This window comes from Leishmania donovani, chromosome 27 (genome assembly GCF_000227135.1).
Source record: "Leishmania donovani BPK282A1 complete genome, chromosome 27".
Lineage (NCBI taxonomy): Eukaryota > Euglenozoa > Kinetoplastea > Trypanosomatida > Trypanosomatidae > Leishmania > Leishmania donovani.
Genome location: NC_018254.1, coordinates 952613 through 965360, shown reverse-complemented (window position 1 = coordinate 965360; position 12748 = coordinate 952613). Strand labels below are relative to the sequence as shown.

Below are 12748 nucleotides of genomic sequence, written 5' to 3'. Positions count from 1 at the left end.
GATGGCGTGGTGGGATGGCGTGGTGGGATGCCGTGGTGGGATCCCTCGCAGCGCGAGAAAGCGCTCGTCGAAGCGTTAAGTTGCTGCAAGAATCCTTGAGACGCGCCTGTGCACGACTGCGACTCGGTAGGGAGTGTGGGAGGGAGGGCGTGAGGCGGTGGGGAGGAGAAGTGGAGAAGTGGAGTCGGTGAAAGGCGACTCGATCAGACCGCAGAGGGTGGAAGAAGGTGCTGAACCGTGAAAGGTGGTGACATGCGCGTGCCGTCCTTCACCTCAACTATTAGCCGCCTTAGGCAGGCTGGCGGCCACGGCAGAGACGGAAGTAAGGGGAAAGGGAGAGGGGGGAAGGGGCTGACGATACGCGGGAGTCGCGTTGCGGTATGTCGCTCAGCAGCGATTCAAAAGAAAAGTGGTACAATCATGGCCGCCAGGTGTTTGCGCCCACACACGTCCGCACAGACAGGCAGCCCTTCTCATGCCACGCCTCACATGAATGAAAAAATAAAGAGGCATCGAGGAGAGCGTCAGCACAGCACCGAGTAACACGCTCCTCCCCTCTCGTAGAGTTCGCCAACATTGTAGCGCGTCTGCTAGCACACACCCACCAAACCAGGTGGCACCGCATCGCCGCGACGCCATAGCAGCACGAAGCCCTCGTCCTCCAGCCGCCAATTCCGCGTAACCCCTGTGGCCGGCGTCGCTGCTGAGAAAGCACGCGAAGTGCGTCGTCTCCCTGGGCAGCTGTTGGATGTACTTGCCGGGCTGGCGCAGCCACTGCTGCTGCTGCTACCGTTCTCGCTAAACCCCTCATGAGACGTGTCGTCGGAGTTGCAGGCGGCTGTTTTCGACCCTGTGCCGTCCTTTGGCCCTGCCCCGAGAAGCTCCCGCATGCTCCGCACCAGCGGGGTAAGGAAGCGCTCCGCAATGCCAGGAGAGCCGTTGATCTCTAGCAGCCGCACCTCCGCCTCCTCCGTGAGGATCATGTCGTAGCCGAAAAGCTGGAAGCACTTGTACGCCTCCGTCGCGGGAACGGCTATCTCCGGCATCATTGCGAGGAGCGTGCGCACGAGGAGCTCCTTGATGGCGGGAAGCACGCGGGTCTCTAGAAGATCTGCCGGCTTGCCGATGGAGGTGAGGTAGGACTGCAGTTGCGGCAGCCACATCTCGTTTTCCTCTTCGTACTCGCCAAAATGCGCTGCATCCTTCTGCAGGCAGTGGTTCGTGAGGTGTGCGTGGGTGTTGGTGATATCTGACAAGTCGTACGGCTCACTCGCGGTGCGGCAGCTGACTTGTGTGTAGGCGTAGATGCTGTAGGGACTCACCAGCAGTGCCCACACGCGAATGTCGAACTTGCGGCCGTTACTGAGCAACAGCGGGCGATCGACGTAGCGCTGTACCACGTACATGGATCTGCTACACTCAGGCAGCCGCTCCAGCCACTCCGGTACAGCGGAGGCGCGGAGCAGCAGAATGTGCCGGCCCTTCGCCCCGCTGCTGGGCTTCACGATCCACACGGCATCATCGTCGCCTGCCGCCGCGAGCGCATCCAGCAGCGCGCGCCGCTCATCCGCCTTCTTTAGCTGGTCCCCGCCAATCGCATACGACTCTGGCAACCACTTGGCCCAGTGCGTGTCGACCTCCTTCATCAGCTGTACCATCGCCGCCTTGAGCGTCAGCCGATGTGAGCCCTCGAAGTAGTTCACCCACCGTGTCCCGCCAAACCACGATGACAGCGCCATCCGCTCGACCCGCAGAAGGGTGTAAGGAATGTGGAAGCGATCGCCCAGGATGAAGTCCGCCGTGGCGATCGCTGTCTCCGTCTTGCGCCGCCATCCCTCCTCGCGCAGCTGGCGCGCCATCTCCTCGTAGACGGAAAAGGTTGAGGAACCTAAAAAATATGACCCGGCGGATCCCGTCGCGCTCTCCTGCGCCTTCCTCAAGGGCGCAGGGGAGGACATTGAGGAGGCGGGTGCGGCAGCCGCTGCAGTGGGAGTCACGGCCGTGCTGGTGAAGGGCCGCATTTGTACGCGGCGCAGCGACTCGACGAAAGGCAGCGAGAGAGGGAGTGTGTGTATGTGCGTGCGGCAAGCCAGCGCGTGGTGGTGTGTGGCATGCAGAGGCGAAGGCGCGTGTGAGAGAGGGGGGACGCACGAGATGAACGGAAGGAGGGGTGAGAGAGGTGGGAAGGTGCCAGTCGGCATACCCGCACACGGGCACACGCATGCGCCTTGCACCACCGGATCATACGCGTACGCTTGCAGGCACGCCGCGGTCTGGTGGAGAGTGGGGAGGTGGCCAAGTCTCACCGCGGCCGAAGCGCGCAGTGCTTTCCCAGACGCTTGTCCATGTCTTGTCTGTGTAGGCCTGTGCGCGCGTCTCACACGCCCCTTCTCACATGTATTCTCCTTTCCTATCCTTTTCTTCGCGGATTTAAGTTGTCGCGGCGCCGCTCCCTAAGGCGCATCAGCTCTGCACGCGCGCGCGAAGCTCGCGTTAACGCCATCCTCGCTGCTCATCGCACTCCAGCAAAACCCCATCAAGGCAGGTTCGCACCGGTCGGGATGAGGAGCCGAACAGAGGATCACCATCTCGCCTCCCCCCACCACCACCTTTCGCTACGCTACGTTGCGCCGGCTGCGGTAGAGTACAGGCGGACGACGCCGTCCACGCTACCGCACAGCACGTCGGTACCGCTCGTCGTCCAGCACACGTCGCACACCGCACTCGCCTTGAGTCCTGCCGTCGCAACGGCTTCAACCGCGGTGGAAGAGGCCGACAGGCGTGCGCAGTCGTATAAGGCCACACCGTGTCCGCCAACGACGAGAGAGCGTCCGTCTGGAGCGTAGCGTACCGTGGCTGGGACGGCGTCGGCGCTCGGCGGCAGCACCGCTACGGGGGCCAACACCTGGCGAAGGTCCCACACGTTCACCGAGCCATCCGTGAGGCCAGCCGCGAGGGACACGCAGTCCGCACTAAAGCTGGCGCTGCAGATGTGCGTGCGCGCAGCAGTTCCCCGCACGTGGGAAATGAAGGTGTCGGCGCGCATCTCGCGTGCATCCCAGAGCTGCAGCTCCGTTGGCTGGAAAGCCACAGCCGCAAGAGAGGCGTACGGGTGCAGCTCCACACACGTCAGCGCCCCCGATGTCGTGTCGAGCGTCAGCGGCGCCGTCGCCACAACGTGCGCGCCGCTCTCCAGGTCGGAGAGGGTGAGGACGCCATCAGCGGCGCCGCAGAGCATGTAGGCCCCACCCACCGTCCGCTGGCTCATGGCAACCACCCCACTCGCGTACCGCAGAGTGTGCATGACCGTCAGCGCAGCGCCCTTCGTCGACCACACACGCACCGTCAGGTCCTCCGCGGCGGAGAGCAGGATGTCGCCCGGCTGACTCGCCAGTGTGTGCACGGCGGCAGTGTGCCCTACTCCACGCGCCTCCTCGCTGAAACCGTCAGGGCTGTACCGCACAATGGCGTGATCGCCCGTGACGGCGCTGACGAAGACGCCCGAGCTGCTGGCGTCGGCCGCCGCCGCAACGCGCACAGCCGAGCGTGCAGAGGATGCGGACGCCGATGACGACGACGTGGCCACCCACTCCGCCTCCTCCATGAGTTGCGACGGTGTGGCCGTCGCCGAGCCCGCCGCCGCCTTGCGCTGTTTGCGTGCCTGACGCTCTGCCGCCTCGACAGCGTCCATGCGTCGCAGCACCGGCGCCGGCACCACCACCACAGCGGGGCCCTTGTCAGTCTCCTCAGCAGCCACGGCTTTGCCTCCGCGGAGAGAATCGAGCTCCTTGCTAAGCCGCGCAATCACCCTGCAGGCGGCGTCGTACTGCTGCAGCGCGTGCGCCAGCTCCAGCTGCAGTTGCGTTACCTGCTGGCGGAGGCTGAACTGCTCCAGCGCCACCCCCTCCCACTCCACTTGGAGGCGCTCCAGAAGCGTAGGGACAGAGGCAGCTCCGAGACTGCCACTTGAAGCGATGGACGCATCTGGAGCAGCGCCCTGGGCCGTTATGAGATCTTCCTTGCGCAGCGGATCCCCTGTGACAGGGCAGCGGCCATGCTCGTCAACGTACTTCTCGACGAGGCTGCGCTCAAAGACGAGCCCCGACTTGACAGACACCACTGGGTGTGTCGGCACCCGCTGAGAGATGTTGCAGCGTAGCATCGTGTTCGTGGTCTATGTTATGAAGAGTGGCGGTGGTGCTCGTCGAGCTTGCCTCTTTCGAGTCTGCGCGTGTGTGTGCGCGGGCCGCGTGCGGAGGGGATGAGATACGAGCACCGAAGAGAGCGAGACAAGAGAGTGGGTGGGGCAATCCGATTCAACAGGCCGCACCGAACTACGATGCGAGAGACGCATGTGCACACGCGCACGCGTGCATGGAGGAGGAGCGGGCAGTGCGGGCGCGGGTGTGGGACAGAGAAAAAGGGAAGAGTAGCAGGAGTTGTGGAGTGAGGGTTCGGGGGCGCGCACCGACGGTATCAGCGCATGCACGCACATGTACAGCATCACAGGGGGGGGGGAGGGGCGGAACAGTTGTGGCGACGCGTCCATGGCAGACGCGCACGCACATACACGTGTGCACACGTGCTGGTGTGTTGCCGTAAGCCCGCTGCGGCAGGAGGAGCGAATCGGGAATAAAGCTGGACGAGGGGCGGTGCGCTCTCGGCGGCATCGGCAGTAGCAGCCACTGCGTGCACCTGTCTCTCTCACTGATCTGGCCAGCCTCCGCTCTCCAGCGGAGAGCGAGTGGGTGAGAGCGCACCCACCCAGGGTCACCTCCGGCCAGCTTCACCGCTTTGTGGTTGTGTTCGTTTCGAACGTCGAGCCAAATTCAGCCACGGAGATGAACAATATACACGCACGCGGGCAACAAGGGCAACGCCAGCAACACCGAGAGCACCCCTCCCCCAGAAACGAATGAGAAGAGGAGGAGGAGCCCACCAGCACACGCACTCTGTCACAGGCACGGGCATCTCGCCCCTCCCTCCCGCCTACCGCCTCTTGCGCGCTCTCTCTTGTGCCTTCACACGGAACCCGTGCGATGGCGCCCTGCACGTGCGCATCGTTCATAATTCGCTCTTACAGGGTGGGGCACTGGAGAGCACAAGGAATCTGGTATACGGGTGGGTCTCTGCACACGTGATGCGCACACACATACGCGCGCACAGCACACACAGAGAGACGAGGAGAAGAGGGGGGGGGGGCGGCAGAGAAGTGCGTGCACGCGCCGATACAAAACAAAGCAAGAGAGATCAGACAGCGCATCCAACGACGAACCGCCAACACGCCCCGTTCGTCGCCGCCTGGCACGACCAAAGTGCTGCGCGCACGCACACGCGAGAGAAAACGACAGCAGAGAAGCGATGGAGAGAGAGAGAGACGCTAACGTTCAAGAAGATAAGAGAGCACCGACAGAGAGAGGCACACACACACACACCTCAGGTAGCGCACATTGTGTGTGCGTGTGCGAGAGAGGGATGAAGGAACGATACCCCCTCTCTCACGGCTTGCCTTTCTATGCTACGCTTGAGGGTGCCGGTGCGCTGGCACAGCTGCCCTGTCTGAAGGAAAGAAGCGACAGCGAAGGGAAGGCGTGGCAAACCCGCGTCAGGCACGGGACACGCAGAGGCGCGTTCGCAGCGAAGAGAGCAACACTCAACAGAAAGAAGAGGGGCAGTGCGCACGTGCGTGGGTAGGCCTGTACGCGCGTGAGAGAACGAGAAAAGGGCAAGGGCGCCACCGTCAGCGAAATAGCCCACCCCTCTCCCCCTCAGACGAGTACAGGCACACTCAGATGCGAAGATCACATCGCCGTGGCGACGGCCGCACGACACCCCCTCCCCCGCCGTTCACTGCCGTCAGCTGCGTCTGCTCGGCGTGCCCGCGTTTGGAGTTGTTGTGATCCTCTTACTTGATGATGGTTTGCTGGACGGCTTGGGGGTGGGCGTCGAGGACGGCGGCATGGCAGCTGCCTTGGTCGTCTTCCCTGTCGCCGGCGAGGCCAACTTCTGAGCGCGCATCTTCTCCACCACTCGGTGCGCCACATCCTCCTTATCCGACCCATGCCACGTCTTCGTCACACTGCGAGAGCCGCCCAGCGCACGAAAGAGAGTGTTGCGCGATCCGTCCAGCATCAGGTTCGGTTTGAGCTCCCCCGCCGGCACCTTTGCCAGCTCGTCCGAGAAGACGCAGGCAGCCTCAATGAGGTAGTTGACCTGGTCTAGCCGCTTCCTCGCCTCGGCGTCGCGCGGGTCCGCCGTGAGGCTATCCTCAGCCTCCTCGTGCATCATCCGCAGCTCGTCGATGAACGGGTACACCTCCATGGAGCGCTTGCCGACGAAGAGGTACTCATGTACGTTCTGGATGTGCCGACAGACCTGCTCCGAAGGACATGTGCAGCAGTCCTGGATGCGCCAGCCGGGCTTCTTGTGATCCAGCGCCTTGCTAAAGTCCACGGTGTGCACCTGCTTCGGGTCCGTCTGCGACTGGTGTGTAAGGACCGTGGAGAACTTGTCGGTGTGCCGCAGGAAACGCATGAACGGCGGCGTCCAGTCCAGCGGACCGAGGAGGCTCTGCGTCCAGCAGAATACCTGCACTGCCGCCTTCACCTTCTTCTTTGTGAGATCACGCAGTGACTCAAGGCTGCGCCCGAGGTGCACGTGGGGCTGCTCGTTGGCGAGCCACGGATGCTGCAGCAGCTCCAGCGCCGTCGGGCGCTCCACCGGGTCGTAGGTAAGACAGGCCTGAATAAAGTCCTTCGCTGTTGGGGTGACGCTCGCCCACGTGTCGCTGTTGAAGGACCAGCGATTGCTGACAATGAGCTCAAATGTTTCCTTGAAGCTGTTGCCGTGGAATGGCATCTTGCCGCTGAGCAAGATGTATGTAATGACGCCGATGGACCAGATATCGCACTTGGCGTCGTACGGCTCCTTGCGGGTTCGGTAGTAGCCCACGCTGATCACCTCTGGCGCGATGTACGAGGGGGACCCGCAGCAGGTGGTGCTCGGCACGTACCCGGCCAACCCAAAGTCTGCGAGGCACACGTCCGTCAAGTTCGAGTTTGGCGACGTCGACGGCGAGGCCGCGTAGCGCAGCAGCAGGTTCTCCGGCTTCAAGTCACGGTGTATGACGCCTCTTGAGTGAATATGCGCCAGTCCGGAGAGCACGTTGCGCACCAGCACTGAGGCGTTGGACTCGCTGTAGTGCTTCAGCTCGATGATGCGGTCAAACAGCATGCCGCCCGACAAGAGATCGAGGATGATGTAAAAGCGCCGCTCCGTGGAGAAGTACTCAATCATCTGCACCACGTTTGGGTGGTAGCCGATGCGGCCCATCACGTCAATCTCATGCGTGATGTCATCGATGTCCTTCGGTCCCGCCTTTCTCTTGTCCACGATCTTCACCGCGTACACGGCCTTCGTCTCTCGGTGGTTGCAGCGGAAAACGACGGCGTACGCGCCCTTGCCGATCTCGTCGCCCAGCGAGTAGTGGTGTCTAAAGTGCCCCTCCGATGGGGCGATCGCCTCTGCAGTGAGGCCCATCGATCGGCCCGTGCCACTACGCGTGGGTTCCTTCGCGATGCACCTGTGTGTATGTGAGTGAGTGGAGGTCCGTCAGCCCGTGCGTGGGCGAAGGAAAAAAAGGGGGGAAAGTGCAAAGAGCCGCTCAGTGAGAGTGAGGTGAGAGACATGAACACACGCGCATGCATGCATGTGTAGATGCGTGTGTTGGCATCGCCTGCCCCCCCCCCTCCCTGTTCACTATTTGGTTGCTGTTTATCCGACCGAGAAATGGATGCGGGGATGACAACGGCCTCCACTGCATGCGTAGGTGATGGACTCGGCGGGTGTGCGGGACGAGGGTGAGGAGGGGTGGCAGAGATGCAGCGCTGATGGAGAGACGAGATGAGATGGGGAGGACGTCCACACACGCGAGCAGTGGTGAACACCACAAAGAGGAGTTAGGAAAACGGTGGAAGAAGTCGGCGGTGCCATGCGATCCGCCACGATGCCCTCTGTCGACACTGTGTAGTGGCCTGTATGTAGCTCCGTGCCCACGTACGCGCAGGCCATTGGGTGGGCCTGTTCCCAGCCCCCTCTCGGCGTTCCAGAGGCGAGGCAATGCGAAGAGAACGAAGCGAGGTCGTTGTACGTGCGTGCGTGCGTGCGCGCGTGTTGTGGCTTCCCGAAACAACGCTGGCGGGCCATGCAACGCCGCCGATCGCGCGTGCTAGCCGGTCAGCCACGCGTGCCGCAGTGCCTCCTTGGCCGATGGCCGCTTTGACGGGTTCGGCGTCAGCAGGGCGTCGACGAACGCCCTGGCAGAGGGCCCCATCCGGCCGGGCGGCACCCTGTTGAAGGGAACGGCGTTGCGTATCACCGCCGTAAAGACGTCCTCGGGGGTGGCGCCGTCGAAGGGCAGGAGGCCGGTAAGCGCCACGAACACGACCACACCAGCCGACCAAATGTCGCACTTTTCGCTGTACAGCGGACGCGTAGTGATGGGCAGCGCGGCACCGGCGTGACCGTAGCGCTGCTGAAGCGCAACGAGGGCCAACTCTGGCGCGCTGTATTGCGGGGAGCCGACGAACTCGTCGTGCGGGATTCGGCGCGTGGCGAAGCCGAAGTCGCCAATGGCCACCACAGTCGTCGCAGCAGAGGCGGTCTTGGCAGCCGCGCCACCAAGACCGGTGCTGCTGCCTGTGGTGGTACGCACGAGCACGTTTTCAGGCTTGATGTCTCGGTGCATGACGTTGTTGGCGTGCAGGAGGGCGAGACCAGTGAGAATGTGCCGCGCCACGTCACGAGCCTCAGTCTCCGCCAAAGGGCCGCAGGTGGTGATCCGTTGGTAGAGGGAGCCGTGCTCCATGTACTCCATCACAATCGACACGCGCTCCACCTCCACATAGACGTCGAAGACGCGCACGAGCTGCGGCGCCGCTGGGAGCGACTTGGCCAACGTGCCCTCCTCGACCGCCATGGCGGCGCGCCGGCTGTCCATCGCTGCGGTGTGGTACACCTTCACGGCGCGCTTGGCACCGGTGCTGCGGTGCGTGCAGCGGTACACTTTCACTCGGCACCCCGCCACGAACGCGTAGCTTTCCACCTCGTAATCGGCGTCGAGGGACATGGCAAACGAGCGAAGGCACGGACGCGGGCCGCTTGATGTGTATGTGTGTATGGGTGGGTGGGTGTGCACGCGCCTTCCTTCTCTTTGAGGTCTGTGGCAGTGATGTTGCTCGCCGTAGCGGGCGCACACTCGTAGTCGTCACAAAATCGTGTGAGTGTCGGCTGCGGTCTCGCTCTGTGTCTGTCTGTGCTTTGAGGGGGAGAAGAAGGCGGAAAACAGAGCGCCATAGAGCAGATGATGGCACCGGTCAGACCAGCAGCGGCGGTGTGTGAGGCGGTGAGTGAGTCGGGGGCATCGGAGCGCAGGCGTCGGTGGGCACACGTTCCAGTGAGGAGAGGCAAAGGCAGAACGAGACAGAGACATAAGAGGAAGAAAAGCGGGCATGAGATCGCACGACGGGCGGGGAGTGAGTGGGGAAAGGGGAGAAGCCGCCGTGGCGGCGGTGGCGCACGCCCCCCCCCACCTCACCCACCCACTCCTCCCGGCAGCCACGACCACCAGCACACACTCAGGCTCCAAAGATTTCACAATAGAAAAGGAAAACCGAATTTATTCTTTACATACGAGTACGCACTCCGACGTGTTGGTGTGTGTGTGCGTGTGTGTGTCGACCTGTGTGCATGGGGGGCCGATATTCTTGCCACCGGTGCGCTCCTGCCACCACCGTAGGCACGCGCACATGGGGAGACAGAGGAGAACGAGGGCACAAGAGCGCATCGCTGTCTAGCTCTGTAGGTCATCACGCATCCGCCATCCATGTCCAGCCTTCAGAGGCCGTGTCGCCACCGCTTTCGGCGACCTCGCTGAGCCCTGACGACGGGATAGCCACATAACTCACCGAGTAGCTGCTCAAACGCGGCATGGAGCCGATGCCGCTCTGAGAGTCACCGGCGGGAGACGGCGCGGTGGTAAAGGTCGTGGCGGTAGAGGCGGTGATAGCGGCGACTCGTCTCGCCACCTCCACCTCCATGTGCGTGCGCACGCGGCTTAGTAGTTCCTCGCCCATAGACATGAACGGGGTCTGGCTGTCGAGCAAGTGCTGCAGGTGCGTCCTCAGTATCCTCATCTCCTGCCGCATCGCGTGCAAGGAATCGAGACTGCGAGCGCACACTCTGCGCACCTGCGTGCGGCGTTCGTCGAGGCGTGCTTGTGCGGATTGAATGTCCTTCATGAGGGAAGAGCTCCCAGTGCCCATCGCCAGCACCTCGCGCAGCAGCTGCACCTCCTCCGCAGGAGGCACATACGCAAAGTGCAAAGACGGTTGAGTGGCACCGAGTCGGCCAGCCATCGCGGTGCACCAACGCCGCGCCACATCCCCGCTCGCCTCGCTCGAGTTGGCCGTGGATGACGAGACAACTGGCGCCCACTCGCATAACGCGGGTAGCGGCGACGGCGACACAAAACTAGCGCAGCACGAGCGGGACACCTCACCCACACTGCCGCTGGTGTCGTCCTTGAGAGACAGCGGCACCTCTTCGCGTCCGATATCGCCATCCTTTCGGCTGCGGCGGTCTGAGTTGCCGGCAGACGATCCCGCTCGCACCGCGTGCAGCACCGCGAGAGCCTCCTCGCAGGCGTCCGTCATGGGCCAGCGCTGCGTGTTGTAGCTGTGTGCCTCCTGCCACTGCGTGTGCTCAGCCAAGACTCGTTGCACATACAGCACCGCCGCGTCGTAGGCCTGCTCCTTTCGGTCCCGTTCCGCGCGCAGCGCCCGCAGCTCCGTCTCCGCAGTTTTGCGTCTCTCCTTCATGCCCGCGTAAGCCTGGTCCATGGACGCCATGAATTGGCGGCACTGTGTGAAGTGCTCCTGATACACGGTCGCCGTGGTGCGCCAGGCGTCCATCACGGCTTCAATGGACTTGAGTGAGCGGCTGAGCTGGGTTAGGAGCGTGTGCGCAGTGTGTACGCCCAGCACCAGCACGGATCCCTCAATAACGTCACTGCATTGCCGAATATCAGCCGAGCAGGCGTAGAGCTGCTGTACCGTGACGTTCATCTTCTGCGTGGCATCTTGCACGATAGTGTTCTCGTGCACCTGCAGCCGCTGCCGTCGGTCATCGAGCACTTGAGGCAGAGCTTGCATGAGAGCGACAAACTCTCCTTTGGACAAGTCACTTGGCGTGTATGGGGCGGACGAGAAACAGGTGCGGCGGGTGGTGCGTCCTGCGATTCTTACGCTCGTGCTTGTGCGTGCGTGTGTGTGTGTGTGTGTGTGTGTGCCTCGGCACTTGCATGGTCTGCGTGGTGTAGAGAAGAGAACGGGAGAGGGTGGAAGGGCCAGCGGATTTACAAGGCAGCAGTGTAGAGAAAGAGTGGGATGTCTGGAGAAGGGCGGCGTTTGTGGCTGAGGAAGCCCGTAGGCATCACCGGTAGCCCCGAGAGAGAGAGGCGGCCTGAGGTGCAGCGGCTTCCGTCGCCTCCGCTGCAGCTGCTGTCGCACCACCCACCCCGCATCACAAGTTGTGGTGATGGCCTCATCCACTGCAGAGGAGGAAACACGTAAGAGCGCCGTGTAAATGCATCGCTGTTTACGCACCCCATACATGGTGAAGCACCTGCAGAGACCTGTAAATGGCGCGTACACAGACAGTCGTGTGAACGTGTCATCTCTCACACGTCACGATAAGCCGCCATCGACGGCGATTGTCTGCCCATTCATGTAGCGGCACAGCGCCACGGCCACGGCCATGTCTGCCACCTCCGAAGCGGTGGCAAGCCGCTTGAGCGGACAGTCATCACGCCAACGTTGCTTCTGCCCCTCGGTCAGTGTCGTGGCCATGCCTTCCCCATCGATGAGGCCCGGTGCGACCACGTTGAAGCGGATGTTGCGCGGGCCATACTCAAGCGCCCACGACTTGACCGCCCCGCTGAGGGCAGCCTTGGACGCGCTGTACAGCACCTGCCCCTCGTTGCCCACCACACCCGCCACAGAGCCTATGTGCAGCACGGCCCCATCCTGCAGTTTGAGCAATCCGCCATGCCGCAGCGCCGCACGCGTCACCTGCAGCGCACCCTTCAGGTTTGTATTCATGACAGCCGCGTAGTCGTCGTCGGTGCACATCACGTGGACCTTGCTGAGTGTAACGCCGGCGCAGTTGATGAGAAGCGACACCGCGCCAAGCTCACGCTGAACCGATTTCATGAGGGCGTCGCAGTCGTCGCCGCGACTCACGTCGGCCACAAAAGCCGCGCAGCCAGCAGGCAGCGGTGTGGCAAGCGGCTTGCGAGAGACACACGCCAGCTTCATCTGATGCTGGCTGGCCAGCCTCTCCATGATTTCGCGGCCGAGGGCGCAGGAAGCACCGGTGATGACGCCCACCTTGCCACGCACATTCCACACCATGTTGGGCGGCTTCAGAGAAACGGTATCTGTGCGTGTGTGTCTCTGTCTCGGGCGTCCCGCTGATGTCGCTGTGGCTGCAGAAAAGACGCGGTTAGGAGAAGAGTGAGCGGGTAGGGAGCGCGAGGGGAATGTAGGTGTGCGTCACGGGTACGCATACACACACACACGCACACACACACACACATGCATATGTATAGATGTGTGTGTGTGTGTTACGTATGCGAGATGGTTTGGGGGAAGGCTGAGGCACAGAGCGCCGCTTCACAGCCTCCAGAGGG

At 62.7% G+C, this 12748-nt stretch overlaps 6 protein-coding genes across 6 annotated transcripts; all 6 read right to left on the bottom strand.

Annotated features, from left to right (window-relative positions):
• Positions 1–590: 590 nt before the first annotated feature.
• LDBPK_272440 (tubulin-tyrosine ligase-like protein) lies at positions 591–2021 on the bottom strand (the record flags this gene model as incomplete). Its single annotated transcript, XM_003862047.1, has 1 exon — positions 591–2021. The coding sequence occupies one exon, from the start codon at positions 2019–2021 to the stop codon at positions 591–593; it is 1431 nt and encodes a 476-aa protein (XP_003862095.1).
• A 599-nt stretch (positions 2022–2620) lies between these two features.
• On the bottom strand, positions 2621–4162 carry LDBPK_272430 (hypothetical protein, conserved; the record flags this gene model as incomplete). Its single annotated transcript, XM_003862046.1, has 1 exon — positions 2621–4162. The coding sequence occupies one exon, from the start codon at positions 4160–4162 to the stop codon at positions 2621–2623; it is 1542 nt and encodes a 513-aa protein (XP_003862094.1).
• Positions 4163–5856: 1694 nt separating this feature from the next.
• On the bottom strand, positions 5857–7539 carry LDBPK_272420 (protein kinase, putative; the record flags this gene model as incomplete). The annotated part of the gene is made up of 1 exon (XM_003862045.1): positions 5857–7539. One exon carries the CDS (start codon positions 7537–7539, stop codon positions 5857–5859), a length of 1683 nt encoding a protein of 560 aa, XP_003862093.1.
• Positions 7540–8227: 688 nt separating this feature from the next.
• LDBPK_272410 (protein kinase, putative) lies at positions 8228–9127 on the bottom strand (the record flags this gene model as incomplete). Its single annotated transcript, XM_003862044.1, has 1 exon — positions 8228–9127. The coding sequence occupies one exon, from the start codon at positions 9125–9127 to the stop codon at positions 8228–8230; it is 900 nt and encodes a 299-aa protein (XP_003862092.1).
• A 739-nt stretch (positions 9128–9866) lies between these two features.
• On the bottom strand, positions 9867–11210 carry LDBPK_272400 (hypothetical protein, conserved; the record flags this gene model as incomplete). The annotated part of the gene is made up of 1 exon (XM_003862043.1): positions 9867–11210. One exon carries the CDS (start codon positions 11208–11210, stop codon positions 9867–9869), a length of 1344 nt encoding a protein of 447 aa, XP_003862091.1.
• A 534-nt stretch (positions 11211–11744) lies between these two features.
• LDBPK_272390 (3-oxoacyl-(acyl-carrier protein) reductase-like protein) lies at positions 11745–12470 on the bottom strand (the record flags this gene model as incomplete). The annotated part of the gene is made up of 1 exon (XM_003862042.1): positions 11745–12470. The coding sequence occupies one exon, from the start codon at positions 12468–12470 to the stop codon at positions 11745–11747; it is 726 nt and encodes a 241-aa protein (XP_003862090.1).
• Positions 12471–12748: the final 278 nt, after the last annotated feature.